At 40.0% G+C, this 20,325-nt stretch overlaps 1 protein-coding gene across 3 annotated transcripts in view; it reads left to right on the forward strand.

The window, feature by feature from the left end:
• Nucleotides 1–1,203: 1,203 nt before the first annotated feature.
• LOC135245293 (inactive carboxypeptidase-like protein X2) overlaps nt 1,204–20,325 on the forward strand; it is a 33,071-nt gene continuing 13,949 nt past the window's right edge. The window contains exons 1-5 of one of the 3 annotated variants that reach the window (XM_064318256.1): nt 1,204–2,281; nt 6,060–6,440; nt 10,481–10,585; nt 13,696–13,805; nt 16,813–16,952. In XM_064318256.1, the coding sequence (XP_064174326.1) occupies nt 6,164–6,440; nt 10,481–10,585; nt 13,696–13,805; nt 16,813–16,952 (632 nt within the window). In that variant the 5' untranslated portion in view covers nt 1,204–2,281; nt 6,060–6,163. Of the gene's footprint in view, nt 2,282–2,302; nt 5,223–6,059; nt 6,441–10,480; nt 10,586–13,695; nt 13,806–16,812; nt 16,953–20,325 lie in introns of those variants that run through there. The other 2 variants (XM_064318254.1, XM_064318255.1) reach the window with 2 other exon arrangements.

The following is a 20,325-nucleotide window of genomic DNA, read 5'->3' on the forward strand; positions in this document are numbered from 1 at the left end:
AAAATGCTCTACCACCCAGGAACAGGTGAAGAATACCAAATTAAAAGCTTCATCAATTGTACTACAAGCACACATGGCATACATGCTTGAATATATTTGTGTTGCCCCATATGTTGGGCAGGGCAGGGCTCTCTGTCTATGCATAAGGCTGCCATTTGAAAGTAGCTCACTGTATGTGTGCTCCACATGGCTGCCATAGTTCTGTAACAGTGCAACATTTCTAGGTTTTGGCAAGCCCTGTTTCCATGATTTAATAAAATCACAGACTGTGGCGTAAAATATTTGCATTTTAATGCCATTCTGGCAAATACTTTCATAAAAATCATTCAAGTTCATTCACTCTTCATGCTCAAGGGTGTATGAAATTATAGACATTTGAGTAACTATGGTTTCCTTCAATTTTCATCACCAGCTTTTGCATTTTTTATTCACTGTTATGGACTTCACAGAGAGGACACTAAGGAGTCTGAAATAATTAGCTTGCCTTGCACAGACTTTCAGACCATTCTTTGAGGACAGTTATAAAATATTCAACATTTTTATTAAATAAATGACAACATTAATTAATCTCATTAGGAAAGTGCTTTGGTGTCTTGGAGGTGATGATTACCGTGATAATCGGAATTGGACCCAAGAAAGTGGCTCACGCTGGCAGATGGGGCCCTATAATCTTACTCTGTATGATAAAATCCGTAATTATTCATTGTCAAATACTGCGTTATCCAGCCTATTTTATTTCACATGTTTAATCCTGAAAATGATGATGTCCTTATACTGTCCACTATAGGAGGATTCTTATAAGTAATGCAGTGATCTACATTTTAACCAATGAGCAGTAAGTCTGTTGAGTGACCTGCCTATTAGAAGTGAGTGTGAAGTGAATCCACTGCAGAAGGGACACATGTCAAACCTCCTGGTCTTGTGTTTGTGTTTAGAGTCATCTCTTATTCTCCTGTTTGTAGCAGCAGCTCATGATTCATTGGACACAACATCTCTTTGGGTGCATTCCAATTGCTTATTTTTTGCCTCCTTGCTTCCTTTCCTAGCTCCTGGCTTCACCCATTGGAGGACACACGGAAAGGAAGCAGAGAAAGGGTGTGAGGACAGAGCAATCAAGAAAACATGATTCAGGCAAATGGAACATCTTTGCTCTTTCAAGCGTCATTCTGAAGCCACATCAGAAACAGAAAACACACCGTCGTTACTAATCTCCCCCTCTCTCTTTTGCTCTCTACAGCGTAGTCTTTTTTTAATAAGTGTATGGCTCCTAGAATAATTGCAACCAGCCACTAGATGGCACCAGGGGGTAAATGAGGGCCATTGAGCAGTCACTCGGCCAGTGTGTGTCCTTGTTACACCCTCAGAGTGTAAATGGTTCTCAATTATCTGACCTGTCACTTTGCCATGACACCCAATTATTGAGGAGGAGGATGACTTTCATCATGGTAAATGGATGCTGTCAGACAAGTGAGTCATCATTGCAGTGTCATGGCCGCTTCTCACCTATCACGGAAAGCACGGAGAAGCACGCAGTCATAGCAAACAAGCAAAAAGCACAACAAACCAGCTGTTTCAGTTCTACAAGAGGGTGATCCTTAAGGAGAGACATGCCCAGGATAGGCTGTGGCAGTAATTTGTTTTTAATGCTACTGTACTGAATCCCTGTCATGTCAAGTTCAGAGTACATCAGAGTCCGGAGGGGAAGTGTGAACAGACTTGCACTATGGTTTACAGTAATGAGGTGTTTTACATGTTAAATGCAGCTGCTGACCAACCACAGCTCTTTCTTCAATGACAATATCTGCACAAATTCCCCAGTATTTTGTTCTAACTTAGGGGCATTGCAGGGAATGCCAGGGATTGGGCGCCACCATGTCTCCTCTCCGTCATTGGCCCTCGGATCAAACTCCACCCAATTGTGACGAATGTGTCCTCAAATGGAATCTTGACCAGGCTGGTGGATGTGGAAGAGCACGGAGCATTGTGTAATCAGAGCTCTGTAAGCCCCGCTCCTAATCCGCAGAGCGGAGGGCGTGTTTATCAGATGGTGCATTGTGCTTCCCGTTCAGCTCAATTGTATGACTTTCAGTCTTCACTGTAATCCGATGGCATGTCGGGGGCTGATGTCTGGTGCACAATGGTTCCGTGGGTGATTATTTTCTCTCTTTTATCCTCTCTTCTGTTTCCCCTCTTCTCTTTGCATCCTTACGACTGAGCTTATAACTGAAGTGTTGCCGGATCAATTCCCTGGTGGGGAAAAGCCATTTTACTCCGGAGCAAGGTACTTAACCTGAATTGCTTCAGGAAACATCTAGCTGTATAAATGGATTGCTTGTAAAGCATTGAAGTTGTGTAATTTGCTCTGGATACAAGTGTCTATTAGACATCTAATTATAAATTCACATTTACTGTATCTCATCCAGTCATTCATGTACCAATCCCTTAAACAGTCAATGATGAAAATACCCAGCTAACATTTCTTGGTTCTCAAAACATTCCCTGAATGTTATGCTAAATGTTCTCAGTGTCTAAATTTGTCCAGTTTTCTGGAAGTTCCTTAAATATTATCTTTGTCAAAAGGAACATTTCATATTTTTTAAAGAAATGTTCACAATGTCAAACATTTCAGTCTTCATAATGTCAATCTACATAATGTATTTAATATGTCTAATGTTTTTTTTCCATGCCTAAATGATTTTTCCAATGAGTTGCATGCAGTATGCTTAGATGATTTTTTTCTTTAAGATTGGCAGCACTTGTTTGGAACAATAAAATTTAGGGAACATTAATCATACCACTCAGTCAAATGGGAATCTAAGTACAATCTTACAGGCTTGCATGTTGGACATGTTTTGCGTTAGCTGGGATGCCATTTTCATATGATTCTCTTTAGTTCAGGATTTTAACAAGAACACATGAAGAAAAAAATGTATCACAAACGCAACACATTTTCATCTGGTCTCAGGGCTGCATATTTATAAACACACACACTTCCTGTCAGGTCTGAGTACCGCGGTGCTGCTGAGGCGATGTTATAGCCACCTGTTTCCCAGCTGTTTCCTGTTCTTTTGAAGGACACTCCCAAATGATTATACTGGAAGACTCTTTTGAACATGTTCCACCTGCTCCACCTCCTTTATTAACCGGCAGATATTTTCCCTATTATCTAGTGGACATGGAAAATTATTACTTTCAAACAATTTGGCGTCACACAACCACAACAGCAACCACAACAACAACAAATGCTTTTGATTCAGAGCAAGTGAAATGTGTTGAGCCTATGTTAGGAAATGATATCTTGTAGGAAAAGACACACTCTTACTAAAACAGCAGATAATTAGCACTTTTGTCCTGAATCATTCAAGCAGAAAACTGTAAAATACGTTCATCCAGGATTTAATAAACTAAAATACACTCAGACATTAATAGTTAAAATGCAAATGGAATTATAATGAACTAAAAAGCAGAAATTCATTATTTAATGTACTGAAAATAACAGTCATGAAACATTGTAAATTGATAATTTCACAATGGTAGAGATGGTCGTTTTTAAATATATTATTCTTTCTCATCACTGGGAGCACATAGTATGATATTTTACCCACAGTTCCCTGGCAGAAGGAAGGTGGCCTGATGTCATGTGAGGTCCTGACTATAGTGCAGAACTTTTGGCCAGATTAAAGCTGTGGTAATGATTTATGTTGGCCAACACTGGCTTCAAACCTCACCCTCTGTGCAAAGCAATAAAAATATTGTTATAGTGTAGCATACCCCACAATGCCCAGCCCCATGAAAAACATGTTTGAAAACCTCATTTGTAATATTTTTTGCTAAATTCAACCACACTCTAAAAATGGCTACTTTAACTATTGGCATCAATACAAGAAAAACTGAAACAAAAGTATGGCACAGTATTTCACAATATTATATCCATTGTAAATTCTTGCACTTCAAGCCATATGCAAGTTTTTTGTTCATGGCTTTACTTGTGCAAGACACAACATCAGCAACAATAATACACGTATCTAATGTTACAAATATGATTTTTAAGGACCTTTATGATGATAGACACAAATGCAGAGCATCAACATGTGCAGGTACTCTTTTGTGTGTGCGTGTGTGTTGGTGTGTGTGTGCGCACAATGCTTCCAACAAGCCCCATAGTATTTATGGAGGAAACCATTTTATAAGTCAAAGAATTATTACAGGGAATTCATAGTGCATGATGCCATGGATCAGAATCAATTCTGTACATGTTTGTGCATGCTGGTTACGCTGTTCCTCTGGAACACTGATTTACATCATGATTGCATAGGCTGCATGGTATGAGGGGAACGGCTGGGCACCTGAAATGTGGTTTTCTTCATGCGTATGCATGTTCTCTGATATTTACGCTGCTTGGGGTCGGGTTGAGCTGGAGTCGGAGTTGAACTTGGGTGTCATGCTGTCGAGTGCTGGCGTATTTTTGTGGATACGGTGAAAGGTCAGTGCACAAACCATAATGTGACAGAGTGGGGTGAGGCAATGTTCAATATTGCACAATCTGTGGGGTGTCTGGCAGCACTAGCTGACAGATTGTTACACGGTTGGCATTTGTGCCAGTATGTGCATATTGGGGTTATTGCATGCTATTAGTTTCCATGTTTGCTGTTTGTGCCTGTGAATGTGTATGTTCACTTTCAGCACATACGCATGGGTGAAAATAAATATTGGGTGCGCATGATAGAGTGTGTACGTGTGTGTTCATATAGGTATGCACACCTTGAGTAAAAGCTAGTGCATGCAGGCAGGAGGTTCATTTGGAGGGGTCTGCATGTGTATGTGTGTGTTCGAGTATGTGTGTTACAGTATGTGCTAATAATATCGCTCTCTCTCTCTCTCTCTCTGCGCTGTGTACCGTCAGTATCCAGCAGCGTGTGTATGTGTACACGTGTGTGCTTGTGTATGTAATTACAGTCAGCTGCAGACGCTGTTGATATGATAGATTCTGACAGATCTCTCTGAAGGCAGTGCTCCTTGCTCTGTTCTAACATGTCCCAGAGTTATCTAGATAACACGCAGAGAAAACCTCTGGAGTACTTCAGCTGTCTGTCTCCACAAATCAGCTCTGCTGGCAAAAAGCGCCTCGCAAAAGAAGCCAGGAAAGGAGAGAGAAGAGGGAACTAGTTAAAAACAAATGATAATTTCCATCAAAATAAGGCAAATACAATAAACACTACTGTGTGAGTATTGAACATGGAGCCTTTCTTATGTGCAGCTTGCAAAATAATGTAATACAGAAGCTTTAGAAGTAGGATATTTGTGTCACTTATTAATATAAATACTAAAGGTTGTAGCCTGTAACGCAGAGCGCTCTGCTAATGTTCCTAGAGTAGTACCCGTGGCACAGCTTCTCGTCAGTAACACAGCTGTCTCACTGTGAATGTGTCTAAAGTGGTATTAGATAATGAGGTCCACGGTATCAGAGCTATCTCTGGACTCACAGAGATAATCCACAGGGCTCCATGCAGGGTGGTAATTGGGTTTATTCTATCCAGTCTCTGGCACTTTCTTCAGCTCTTTCCTTCAGATTATTTCAGCTGGCACATACAGAGTGAGGGGGAGGTGGTGTAGATGAAAGCATATTTGCTAAGCTCTTTTCTTCTTTTCTGGTGTCTTTGGAAAGCAAAGTAGTCATGCATTCTCAAGTGATTTCCTTGTTCAGCTTTTGTGTCCAGCATCTGCATTTCACCAAATAAAACTGTTTGTACAGTCCGTGCAATGCAAGAACCGCCTGCCAACATCTCCAAAACATAAACTCTTTCTCAGTCTCTTCCTCCCTCTCTCTCTTGCTCTCAACCCCTTTTTCTTTCCTTCTTTCTCATTTCCCCTCCTCCCTCCTGATTCTCCCCCTTCTCCCTCCCTCCCTCTCTCTCTTATTTTCTCAGCTCCCTCCCACCCTCCCTCCCTCCCTCTCTCTCTCTCTCTCTCTCTCTCTCTCTCTCTCTCTCTGTCTCTCATGGACCCTTTGGCTCTGCAGTGTTTGGAGAAGTTAGTAAAAGTCCCGTGTGTGTGAGCAGGAGAGCGTGAGGGATCCGATGGGGCTTCAGCGTGAGGCCAGCTAGTGCAACGGCTCCATCTGCAGCAGCAAAACCCCCAGAGACCAGACCGGACCGCTGCCATCATGTTGCCCCCGGTGACCAGAGGGCGTGGCTGCACCTTCCTCGCCCTCTCCCTCCTGGGACTGCTGGGGTCGAACCTGGAGGTCACCCGCGGGCAGGTCCCGGAGGACGAGGATTACTACATGCAGGAGCTCATCACCCGGGAGCATTATCACGGCGTTCCGGGGTCTGAGGACCCCCAGCCCTCCCCCGAATCCACCGAGCCCACATCTGACAGGAGGGAATCCCCGAGGGTGAAAGAAAAAGAGAAGCACGCAGAAAAAGTAGATTCCAAACCAGGTAGTGTCTACCTCTGCGCTGGTGTTTCTTAAAATTCTTCCAGATGCTCTGTGCCTTTGGCGTTGTTTCCTTGAAGTCTGGCATAGTATTTTAACAACAGTGTATAACAAAAAAAAATATTACATTGAAACTCTAATGCAGCACACACTTAATTATATGGCACTTAAAAAGCAATAATTAAAAAAGACAAACCTGTATAGACACTGATTGATGTAAAATGAAATTATTATGAACTCTTTTGGAGGTGATAATAACAACTGCCTAAAATGTTTGCCCCATCCCTTTCTTGAACCTCATTTTATTTGTCTTTGCTGTAAAACTCTGACCACAAGAGGGAGCCTTAGGGTCTTGTCTGATTACTGCAAATGATCATTTTTTTGAGGCTGTAATTAAAAGGCAGAGATCATACAAGCAGTAAGAAACTGCTCTTTGTGACATAAGCTGGCTTTTCACAGCATGTCTGTTACTGTTTAATAAGCTTCTAAATCCCAGCTGCCCTCAAATGTTTTCTAAAGCTGGAGATTAAAAAAGAAGAAAAAAAGCCCTTCAGCGTAACTTTTAATGTTAGTGATAGTATAATGTCAAAATGTCAAAAAAACTGTTCTGCACTATACCAAAGAGTCCCTAAGACAACCAGGTTCTGATTCACTCATATGCTTGGTTTTGGAAGACTAGCAGAGGCTTGTAGCTGACATAAACCGACATTTTATTTGTTTATTATAAAAGTCCTGCATTTAACCTATGCAATTTGGTTTGTTAGAGTATTGGAATGGCAGGTACAGCTTGCAGCACCTACAGTTTGTCACTTTTCCTACAGAAATAACCCCAATGACCTCAGACTCTCAGCCCTTTAGAACATTAACTTTGGTACCTTCTGACCTCATGTAAACACACAGAACTCAGATATAACTTTACGTCCACACAATAAAGCCCAAAGCTTAGTTCACTTTGCTTTTTCCTGCTGATTTTGTCATCACAAATGTTCCAGTCTCACAATCAATAATTCTCCCCATTGGACATTTAGCTATCCAGGCCATTTATCTTCTCCCAATAACAACATCTGATCAAAGTGACCAATTACAGGATAATTGGATACACAGGCAAAATGCACAAACAGTGCCTGCCCAGAACCAGTTGTCTGCCTTTTTTCAAATGAAGAGCAAACACTGACATTAAATAATGTTTTTTAAAATGTATTATTATTGCAAAGGCAAGTTGCATTGTTTGAATCCTTTTGGGTAAAAGACAGCCACACTCAAGACAGTTTTACTTTTGCCATTTTGACAAAGTTTAACCTCTGATAGCTTGCAAACAGTACCCACTGTCACTGACTTAGTCGACAGAGCTAGTGTAACGTTAGTGAAGATGGAACCAAAACCTGCGTCACGATTCGGTTCAATAGATACCGTTCATATGGGAACTGGCGCCATAGTTCTACTGGGTTTCGGTACCCAATCCTATTCATGACTCGGACAGCTACATGACCACAATGTAGGCCCTAAAACCTCGGACTACTGTTGCAGGCTTCGCACAGCCAGGGGCTTGTTCTGTGGGGCTGCAGCTGGGTACTACTGGAGTCCTTTTTTGCAACATGTTACACACAGTGGTAAACATGATCAAGCATACTGGCAAGATAAATGACAGTCAATTCGATCGTCCATGGCCATTCATGCATGTACACACACACAAAATATATACGTAAAATTAAGTAGACTGCATGATGGCCACTGACTCCTCTATCAAAATTCAAGTTACGGCTGGTATGGCTGTTCATTGGATTTTCCCAGGAAGGAGTACAGAACCTCCTCTTCCAAACACAATTTTGCTGAACCTTATGGATTCTGCACATGGACATTGCATCTTGAGCAGGATTCAAAATTTCCAGAGTGAGGATATCAAACAAGGGTTGGCATCAATGACAATAGAAAATTATGGGGTTTTTTTCAATCCATGAATTGAAGTCAAATTAATTTCTTGAATTGGCAGAATTGAAATTGGAATTAAATTCCAAACTGGAATTTTCCATTTTAATTTGTGCTATTTTATGTTCAGAACTTGCCAACAGAATGCAAAACACTATGACGTCTCTTAGCGCTTAGCACCGAGGTTTTCAACTCAGTGATAGCAGTGATAGGTCTTACCTTAGGCTAGAGTTTTGTTAAAAGGTCCACACTGGGCTCTCAAAGTATGAATCTAGATTGCCTTGGAAACCTAGGGTTGACCTCAAAGATGACAACTAGGAAAAGCTATGTGCCATAATGACTGGTTTCATCCTTAAGCACGTGTCTTGGGTGTAAATGTCTGGACCTAGTCCAACTCAGCTGCAGGTGTGCCTTTTTAACAAAAATATAAACCACAGCTTTGTTTTAACCCCTGTTTCATATCTCTTTAATACACTCGAAAATGACTGAATTCTTTGTTGGAGACGTTGACCCCAACCCCGATTGGAATAGATGCCGTCTGACCTGAAACTCATACATGACTTCTCCTTATAGAGAGCAAAACTAATTACAAAAGTAATCAGCGGCAGCGACGCTGACGTCTCCGGAGAGAGAGAGAGAGATAGAGAGAGAGAGAGAGAGAGAACATTCAGAACACAGGAACGTAGATGAAATCCACGGCACAGCCATTAACCTTTTCTCTCTCTATTTATAACCCGGCAAGGTAAATGCATTCAGGTGTCATAAGTGCCATAATCAAAATGCATGAACGCAGGATGCAAGTGTCCACTGTGGATTGCAAGATGAGGTGCCATAAAAAAAACCAGAGAGACTTGCGCAATATTATCAAAAATACTGCTTACCTTTGTTACAAAGTGGCTGCTTTCACACACACCCCCACCCGATTACCTCTCTGTGAGTTTTCTGGAATTCCGGGGAAGGTTTGAAGAGAACGTGGGCGCTTAGGAGAACGAGCTGGTAAATTGGACTGAGATGAAAGAGCGATTGGCCTTGTAACTTTCAAAGCACTGCGAGCAATGTATAGATATGAAAGCCTGCCCACTACCCCAGTTTCACAGAGAGAGTTGCTTTATTGTCTGCTTTTGTGTGATGTGGTTCCATTGTGTGTCTGAACAGATCTATCAGAGCAGAGCAATGGACACTTGAGTGCACTTTTCTTGACGTGGTCATTCTTAATTCACTGGAATTGGTTTTAACTTCTGAAAAAGATGACCAAATATAGAAGTGTTTGGGCTAATCTTTTGTTATCTCGACTTCGACCAGCGATCTCAGACAGATTCTGGTGTCAATAGACTGAGGTAATGCCTTTTATCTCACATCTGTAATGGTTCTGTCAGCTTGAAGTTCTTTGAAATTGATCATAGTATGCAATCGGCTAACTGTAGTCTCTGGAAATTTGGTGACTGTTACAACACAAAATGACATTTATGTAGTTATTGTTAGTACCTGTCAGAGAAGAGCGCACCCTAAAATAGTGTTTTATAAAATACATTATATTTCATTTGAACATTTATGTTTCCACTACATGAGTTCCCTCAGAATGCAATGAACGGTCCAACACTTTTTATTGGATTTTATTTTACCAATAGAACACCAATATTTGTTCATGGGATACATAAGGCTTCCAGTAGAGTTGATGTGGGACAGGGTTAACTGTGTTCTAGAAGTTAGATCAAGGAAAAGACAGTGGTTTTGTGATAGAACGGTTAGTAATACAAGGATAAACATGCACATCACTGCTCTAATATAAGATGAATGTGTTTATATTGAGCTCCTATTCTGAAACAAAAATATCATCTGGGCACCTTATGTGAAACCTTGTATTGTATGTTGGTGGGAGGGAGGGAGGGAGGGAGAGAAGGAGAGAGAGAACAAGAGAGAGAGAGTTGGGCAGACATAGGCACATGTTCCATGTTCTTGTGCCTGTGATTTACTCACTGGCCTCACTTTTACCTTTTCCTGTAAACAAGTATATCAGCATTAAGGGAATACAACCTGGAGTCCCTGTCTAATGTTGATGTAAAAACCTGTAGGCCATTACTGGCTGGTGTTCTAACTTTATTAAAATGTCTTTTTTAGCCAAAAATGGAAACGGAAAGAAAGAGGAGAAGAGCAAAAAGGCTGGTTTGAAGACTCCAAACAGTAGCAGTGATGCTGAAGGCCACTACGTTCCTGAGAGAGAGGGTAAGCACGGGGCAAACGGGGCTCTGAGTACATTTGAGAAGAGCAGGGCTCCCGGGTCCCCAGTGCCCTCTGTCAGAGACCCGGGAGCCTCCACACGGCTCACAGCACCCACTAACCCATCTGGGTCCTCACTGCAGCCTGTGGACACATGGAACTCAACACAAGAGTGAGCAGACTTTGAAATCACAGTGAAAAACACTTTATTGATTTTTGAAACCATTGCGAAGTGCTAAATTGCAATAATGGATGGCTCAATAAATATCTGAAGAAACGCAGAGTGCAGTGACTCAGCGTCGTTTTAAAAAATTTTTTTTTGCCAGTGCAAGCAGTCTTTCTGCTTTTGTTTCATTTTTTTAGTACTTCGTGAGAAATAATTAGCTTTTGCACTGTTCGTGTTAAATCATCAGATGCTCTTTTTTTTGGAAATCAAAGGATGTTTCTTTCTGTGCCTGATTCATTTTCTGAAAGAGCAGAATTTCATAGCTGAACAAAATTTTTCGTAGTTGAGAAAAGACGGTCTAAGGGGTTCATGTTTAATAAAAGTAGTTTCTTCTTCGAAGCCAAATTTTTTGTCTGATGGTTGTGAATGAGGTCAGATTGTCCCAACTGATGGCATGCTGTACGAATTACAGTGCATGTAACCATGTTTTAAATATTTCAATATCGTAGTAGACCACTCTACTAAACGGTGCCGAGAAAAAAAAAAAAACTGAAGCGAAAAATTAATGACCACAATAACCAAGTGGCTTAAACAGAACGACCAGTCAATAATTTGACCCAGTGGACCCAGTGTTCTTGGCCACATGCCCTGTTGCCCTCCGACTTAATCTGCATAATCTTCACGGTTATCAGGGTGTGGTGGGAAATGAAGACACAAACCTTTTCTGGAACCGATTTAGATCCTGTTGTGGATAGTTACTGCACACTTTTATTTCTTATTTTTCTTCAGTGGAAAAGGGACTATTATTGAAGCTCTTGAAGATCGAAACAGAAACCAGAACACATTCCAGGAACAATAGAGTTCTGGGTAGGGATGGCACCTGAAGTGTTTTCTGCGATGGAAAAGGGGTTTTAGAGTATGCCAGTATCTTAACCTTAGATGCAACACCAATGGCACTAAAAGAAGCTAGTGTCAGCCATCCTGTGCTTGCGTGAGATTCATGAGACATGCATTTTCATGTGTGAAAATGCTTAATTGGGAGTGTCTGGAATGTTCCAGAGAACTACTGCAGCACTTACATTAGGGCCTTCTGAATAGAGTATCTGACTGCATGTCAGATACTCAGCATGTCATGTTCAGCCAAAAGAGTGGAAAGGGTAATTGGTATGTGTGTCCCGTTGAGCTTGGCACATCACTCTCTGACCAGGGTCAGGGGAGGAACAAATGAAAAAGTTGTGTGGCGGTCTGGAGCAGGATTTGCAGTGTCTCTCGCAGTGGAAAATCAGAGCCGTGAAGTTGTTTCTGGCCGAGCTACCCTGTGGAGCCTGGAGAAAGAGAGGAGAAAGCCAGTACTGTGCTCAGATTCAAACAGGAGGTTTGCAGACCTCGTAACAAACAGAAAGAAACAAATCCAAAAAATTTAACGGTTTGCTGGTTTTTGGAAACTTCTTGTTTCTGAAGTCAACCAGCTGGTAGTGGATGTTAGGAACTGCATTTCTAGAGTCAGGCCAATTAGTTAGGTGGTATGAAAGAAAAAACCTGAAAACCTGCATTTAACTTATATTTTTTAAATATTATTTAGCACAGACTTTGCATTTTTTAAATCATTTTAATATTATTCCTGTTGTCATAAGATGATGGGATCTCCTTTGAAGGGTTCTAAATCTACCATGGCACTTAATTCCCAGTTTATGTGCAAATCTGTTTCTCTCTGTTTGGTTTCCAACACTGCCTAGACATACTGTGGACATTTGGAGACATTATTTAAAGGGTCCTGCATAGAAACTTCATAAAGCCTTCATAAACACTCCATAGCATATTTATAAGCACTGTACTAACCCTGATAAAAATCTAGGCTGGCTGAAAGAACATCAGAACAGGATTTTGGAGGCCACTACTGACAGTGAATACATTTAGGTGATTGAGGATTTTTGCACAGGCAAAATGGTCAGTTTTATCATTTTTAAGACAAGACATTGATTGTATAATTCATCAGTTGTCAGGAAGACAAAATACTTGTTTCACCAGTCCCGTTTTATCATTCTCATTTATTCTGAGAGATCAACTTGCGGGTTTCTAATTAAACTCATTCTAATCTATCGTACCGGATAATTAATCAAAGAAAGGAGACTGTCACATTTTTGCTGGCTTAACTGAGATGTGCTTTTCTGAAAATCTATAAACTGAACTGAAATGCATCATTCTAGAGCATATGTACACATTATTCCTTTCTTGCAATTGGTGAAATTGCTTTAAACTCGGTCATAATGGATGTCAAGTTCCCATCTTGCCTACTCCGAAAATCTGAAATTCTTTTCATACTGCAATAACAGAGCGTGAAATCCATCCAGCGTGATTGACTGACATATTTATCTCTGTTGAATCGGGTTTCCAAAAAACGTCAGATGAAGCCAGCTGTTTAGAAGCGTCAGAGCTGTGAAACGGGGAAATGAGCCGTAGATCCAGAGCCTTGTTTATGACTGTCAGCAGCAGTATCTGACAACCCCTCTTCCCCACCCCTTCCCACCCACTCTCTTTCTCTGGGGTGAGAGCGTTCCAAACCATCCCGATTAGTGTCAGGGGCAAGGGACACAAATATTTCTGCAGAAAGAGGGAGGCAATTACTCCAGATATGTGGAAGTATTATGGAGATTGTTTCTTTTCGCTCTGCTTTAGGGTGCAGTCACAGTCTCGTTGCCTTTTTGATTTGGAGTAACAGCAGCAGTGTAAGTTCAGTCCACATGCCTTGGGATCAGCCACAGAGATGTCCTCCAGGTCTTAGCTACATAATAACCTAGAGAATAATATTATATATGTTATGTGATATTACCTGAGTCTGACTTGGAGTCAATGAAAATGAAGGCAACTGAAGCTGCTTTTGATGTCCGAAAGGTTGATGTTGTGTTCTTCCCCCTAGTTAGGCTGATGTTCTGGTCCTTCTTCTCATCAGAATGCCCTCCTTTGGGACTGGAAAATCTGAAAATTGATGACTTTCAGCTGCATGCCTCCACAATTAAGCGCTACGGCCTGGGCGCTCACCGAGGACGGCTCAACATCCAGGTGCGTACTGGGCCAACTCCAAACCGCACGCCCGCACCTGCCGCACCTGCCGCACCTGCTGCACCTGCTGCACCCTGTACCGGTGCATTCATTAAAACTGCTCTTTTCCATAGGCAAACACAGCCCCTGTGGAGAATTACTGCTCGCAGTGACATTAAGAGGCACAGATGAGGGCGAGCGGCGAAAAGGTCTTCGGTTTGAGTTGGCGAGCGCGAACGGCTTTTTTGTGTGCAAAATGTTGGCGCAGGGCACTGACTGTTTGCTAATCTCTAATGATTTGAGTTGTCATGTTTTCTGATGAGAGGATTATGGGGCTGTATCCTGTGTCTTTTTAACGGTGGAAATGGGATTTGCGGCTTAATGAATCTTCATCAGCTTGGGATTGATACACAATTCCTAGACCAGCAGAGCTCTTTGTTTCCGAAGACTAAAGATCAGCCCCGCTAAAACAATCTTTTGAGCCTAATCACTTTTGAGCCTCTATTGCCATAGTGACAGAAAGAATGTCATGTTCGGGACATTGGCTTGGTATTACGTGTTCATGAGAGCTCTTAGGCACAGAAATGTGAAAATTAGTTTATTATAATAGTCAATAGAAAATTGTTTTAGCACATAGATGTATATTTTATATTTTCTTGACATTTTCAACTTGCATTTATGAACCTTGTGGTTCAGTTTGATGCACTTAGTATTTTCTTCTGAGATCAATGCCTGAACTGATAATGAAATAATTTTCCAAATGGGTTTGTTGTTCTGCTAAGATTCTAATATCCTGTTTTGAAAGACCAACATTTTGAAGTCTAAGCCATTTGAACTTTCTGCACGTGTGCAGATTTCCTTGGGATGCTACATGTTCAGGTCCAGTTTCTTACAGTAAAATGTTCAGAAGTGTGAGTTTATTTGTGAGATAATTCTGTGAAAATTTCTGAAACCAAAAGCATTTGATCTTCATTTCCTTTAGATTGGGTGTTGCGGAACGGGTGGTCTGATTTTTGGCTGGACCGCAACAGCGGGGCCAGCCCTACAAACGCAAATGTCTGTGACTGAGTGACTGAGTGATGAAATTACACCATTGGTCGGCTGAGTTATGTAGTTACACTATTGGTCGGCCAGATCACGTGTGTTAAGTCCAGCCATATACTAGGTTTTAACTTGGTCTTGTTTAAAAATATAGTGCTCAGCGTGTTTATTTAAATAGGTGGTAAAACAATAAATGTATGGAAAAAAACTATTGTTTAAATATACTGTGAATGAAACCTTCAGACATTTGTTATCAAGCAGTTTGTTCATGCATTAACTAAAATAGTCATGGCCTCACCTTAGCTCTTCGGCAGCAAATCAGTTACATGATAAATGAGTCCAGAACAGTATTTCCATGGAAACCTCCATGGAAGGGAAAAGTGGGTGCGCTGAACGTCCTCCATGTTACCCCCAAAGTTGACTCAATAGCCTCCTTCCACTATATCAGCACTGGCATCAGAAGCTACATATGTGTAGACCATGATGTGACTGTAGCTTTTTTGTACTATTGATGTTGCAAATCCTAGCTTATGAAAAGCCACCATCATTCAGCACTTAACTTTAAATATATGTGTGATTTGATTTATACATTTATAGTGTTTTTTTAAAATATCTATCACTTACAGTAAGCACTCGAGTTCAGTGCTCAGCAATATTAACTCATAAAGCTGTAAATAAGAGTGAAAGGGAAAATAAAAACTATTTTTGTATTTGAAATCAAAGCAAACTTTCATTGTTGATTCAATTAGATAAAATGTTGCTATTTTAAATGTGGTCTATAAACACATTTCATCTGCTTGCAATTACAATAAATCACAGAAATATAATGTGTGATAAATGCACAGATGTATATTTCCAACTGTTTATGTTCCTGCTCTCATTTTCCATCTATAGACACAAGGTCATTATGGGATAAATATCAGGGAATTGGTTTCTGGTCCCGAAAGTATGGAAAACTAATTTAATCAATTACTATTTCATATGGTCAGCAGATAAACACTTTGGAGTGAGCATGTTGCTTGTTATTCACTGGTATCACAGATACTGATATTATTACTGATAATTTGTGAATAATGTCAACTCTTAACATTCATATTCATGAGATTGATATACATGTGTTTAACTAGAGCCCAATTTAAGATTTTGATTTGAATTGATAATTGCAGAAAAACAGTAAATGAAAACACCCTACAATCCCATTGGGACAAATGGCGTCTCAGGTATTTGATTAGTCAGGTGTGTTAAACTGCTCCCCTGGTGCAGGTATAACAGAGCTTACAGTATATAGTTTTGATTCTTGCCTTTTTATTGCCTTTGGAGTCTGTTATTGCCGTTTATGAAATATGAGGACCAGAGTTGTGCCAATGAAAGTGAAGGAACTCATTGTGAGGCTGAGAAATAAGAAAAAACCAACTGTTTGGAACATCATTAACAAGAAAGAGAGCTCTGGTGAGCTCAGAAATCACAAATGTAAATTACAAACCTAAAATTGTGGAATACTAAGCCATATCAAGAAAAAAAGAGTCTTTGACCTAAACACTATGGAGCTTACTGTATGTGTACGGCAGCAAGCATTGCCAATTTGCATATTCATAGATTCTCAATGTGGGCAAAGGTGTTTATATGGTACTAAGTAATTTTCAAAAACCATATTAAACAAATTATTATTCAATATAGGATATTTTTAAGGCTTTAAAATAAGTAAAATCAGACCATGAGAATTTTCTTTTTTGTTTACCTTTCTTACAACTGATGAAAATGAATGTAATTGCTGATTTATTATCCACAATTTATCTCTCTTTTTTGTTTATATTTACATGAGAACGGGTTTATGCAATGAACAAAGGGCACATAATTTTTTAAGGAAGTCATTCTTGTGGTTTTTGACGTATAATCCTATTGCCTATAATATACAATTTTGTGGTGAATGTTGAATATAGCGAATACGCCGTATGGCTAACAGCTAATATCCTTTCTCTCTGTGGAGGCCGGAGTGAATGAGGATGATTTCTACGACGGAGGGTGGTGTGCTGGAAGAAACGACCCCCTGCAGTGGTTCGAGGTGGACGCCAGGAGGTTAACCAAGTTCACCGGCATCATAACACAAGGCCGGAACTCTCTCTGGTCGTGAGTACTGTTGTGTCTCCTGTTCTGCCTGCATTAACCCCACAGTCTACTACTGCAAAGCCACAAAGCACTAGCCACGAAGGACTGAAAAATATCACTGAGCTAATGAATCAATTATAAGTGTATAAGTAAATAAATTAGCCTAGTGTAATGGGCAATCTGGAGAAGGCAGAAAGCTGCAGATATATAATGAGCTGTATTTACATTATTTGAATAGAAATTTTGATTAGGGATGAATGTATTTATTTCCAGAAGAAAATTACTGTTAACAGTTAATCCGGTTAAAAGACAGACGGCTATGACATTTAATTCCTGATTCTTTCTGTCTTTATTTTATTGGTGTAATTTGATTCATTGCTGTAACAGGCTTTGCTCAAATTGTCGCAGTCATTTCATGTTACTCAGTGTGAAGGGTAGTGGATGCTGGTTAGTCTTATCATTACAGTTTCATGATGAGGGTTTGACCAAGTGTGTTACAGCAATTGAAAGCCAAAAGGAATGGTGAGATAATGTGTTCAATGAGTGTAGCACATTTCTATCTTACCTCTGTGCCAGTCCATTTCCCCACCTGTTTTATAACCATGTTACTTATTGGATAAGGTGAGTTTTTAAACTGCTTATACACCTGTGTTTGTAGATGACAGATGTCTGTGCTTGGACTTATATACCTGAACTGGTTTAGAAATGCAAATTTTGTTATTAAGTTTGGTTATGATTCAGTGTTGATCAGTCTTATCTCTTTCTTTGGTGGTGCTTAGTGCACCATCAAAATTGTTTGGAATGGACAAGTATCATTTTGCCTTCTGTGCAACATTTGGAATTATTTTTTCATCTCTGTTCCAGAACTACTCAAGTTTCAATGCAGTACTTTGTAGGTGTGCCAGTAATTTGAATAGAACTCATAAAATCCCAGAATCCAGAGGCAGACTTGTTTAATTTTACGGTCAAGTCTGAACCTTGCTCTATCGCACTCCTTCTTGGCTTCATTGTTTGCTTTCAATATTGTTGGGGAAGCGAGAATCTACTTAAAATGACAGTTTCAGAATCTAGCAGTTTTAATAGCTAACACCCTCCAAGAATCTGCCGTGACCAAAGTTAAAAAACCAACCGACAGTAGTGACTTTATGTCGTTGGACTCTGTGCTAAGCACCATGATATTATTATCTAAAGATTCATTATTTTACTCTCTTTCTAACAAGACCAAACATGAATATGTAAGGAGGTAATTCAATTTGACGATTGAGTACCTCTGCATAATGGAAATGTACTTCTACTTTTAACAAAGGTGATGGATGTAGACAACAATTGTTAAGTCCAGCCAGTAATGCAATTCCTGTCTTCAGGCAAAATTTTACATCTATGTGGCTAGGCCAGTCGTACCACGTTGACCTCCACTTGAAACTGGAACTGCCTCAAAAAATCTGGCAACCCTGAACTACCTTTATCTACATAGACAAGATTTTCAATGGAAGATTTCAATTGAATGTCACAGATTGTTATTCAAATTTCAAATAAAAAAGGGAACCGTGAACCTTATGGTATCCTGTGGCCACACTGGGCCCTGAGCCAGTACAGAGGTAGTTAGACTGTCCAGAAAAAGAGACACCATGACACCATAGATTTGTATACATAGGTTTGGATGTATTGTCTGGAAGGGCCTCGGCACAGCTTTTAATTGCCTTAGGACATTCCTTTTGATGCCTGTGAAGGGGGGAGAGAGAAACAGGCAGCATTCCAGGTCAAACAGAGCAGGCCACTTAATAACAATGCAATTTTGCATTTACTTGGAATTTTGGCACATTAAATTGTGTTATCTCTCTCTCTCAAAGGCCAAAATCTAAAAGCTAGATATCCAAAAGCATGTAATTTTCAGTTGTGCTGTTGAAATTTCCTCAAAGTTTAATAGGCACTGCTTGCTGCTATTCGTGACAGCATCAAGGTGCACAGTGTTGGCAAGAATAACTTTTAAGTGGGATTTAATAGATTTTATTTGCAGAACAAATGCAATGCAAAACATAATTATTTGTGCCATCTGTTGACTCATCTGTTGCTATCTTTTATTTATACAAGTCAGCTGCCAGTCGCATATACCTCTGCCAAATTTTCTGTGTTTTACGTGTATAAAAATGCATGTAATTTAAGTTGAGTGTTTGCACTGAAAAATGCATCGATCAAATCTCAGATGACATTTGTTCACTGCTCAATTCTTTTTTTCACTGATAATCATTGCAAATGGATTTCACCTTGCTGTATATTTTAGAGCTTTGATTGATAGTTTTGTCTGTCAAAAATGTCTGTCAATATTGTCAGTCTGGTTTTGTGTTTGTGCCTGTGGTCATTCATTGTAGATTGTACACAATAAATTGACTCCATTGGCGTGCAGTGTGTGCCAAGAGGGAACTGTTGAACCTTTTTGAAAAGCTTTTGTGTCTGCCATTCAATCCATGTAAAATTAGAGAATTGTGTTAAAGGGTCAGGTCCAAATTGGTTCTGAAGATTATTCCCACCAGTGTGGATTGCCTTCTTTACCTTAGACCCACGTACACTGATTTGTTGTGATTGGAGAGAAAATACTTTATGGAAATATATTATTGGTTACGTAGTTCAAGTTGGATGGGTTTATCACCTTGAACTGCGATGCAGAGGGGCATAGCCTACGGCTGGCACATAAGACTATCCAGTATCTTGGAATAAAAATACGCTGATGTCAACACTGACAGCATTTACCAAGAGTGAGGTAAATTATACATTCAACATAAATTCCATTAAGCTATACTGCACATTGTGTTATTATTTTTATCTGCATTTTATTCCAGTTCTCTTTTTAAACCAAACAGAGTAAATATTCATCATCTGTTTAATTTGTAATGGAAACAGGCAAGAGAAAAAACTAAGTAAAAACAAGCTGTACAGACTCTTTTTGTGCCACTACGATACACAGTCTGTGATGATCTATTAATTTTTGTCATTGTAGGGTTCTTATGAGCCTTTATCATATTTTTGATGTAAATGGGACTTTGTCGGAAATATGTCCCCCATCCACTGTCCTCATAAAGTGAGCCTGCTTCTTTGAAGTGCTCAAAGCTGACTCGCCAATGCCCTGACCTTTAAAAATTGATCCACTAGAATTTGGACTCAATCAACTGAAGAAGAAAAAGCAATTTGACAAACTACTAAGCATAGCTGCAGTTTGGTTCTGGGAGTTTGTATTTGTGTGCAAAAAACGAGCTTCATTTTCATGGATAGCAAGTTATTGTACTTTTGGCCATGTAGAGTGCATATATGTATACAACTCCATTTGCACATTTTCCCTCATTACCCCCATGTCATTCATTCTCTAATTGCCAGCCGTGTAGAATGACTGTCGTACTTT

Source organism: Anguilla rostrata, chromosome 18, assembly GCF_018555375.3.
Source record: "Anguilla rostrata isolate EN2019 chromosome 18, ASM1855537v3, whole genome shotgun sequence".
NCBI lineage: Eukaryota > Metazoa > Chordata > Actinopteri > Anguilliformes > Anguillidae > Anguilla > Anguilla rostrata.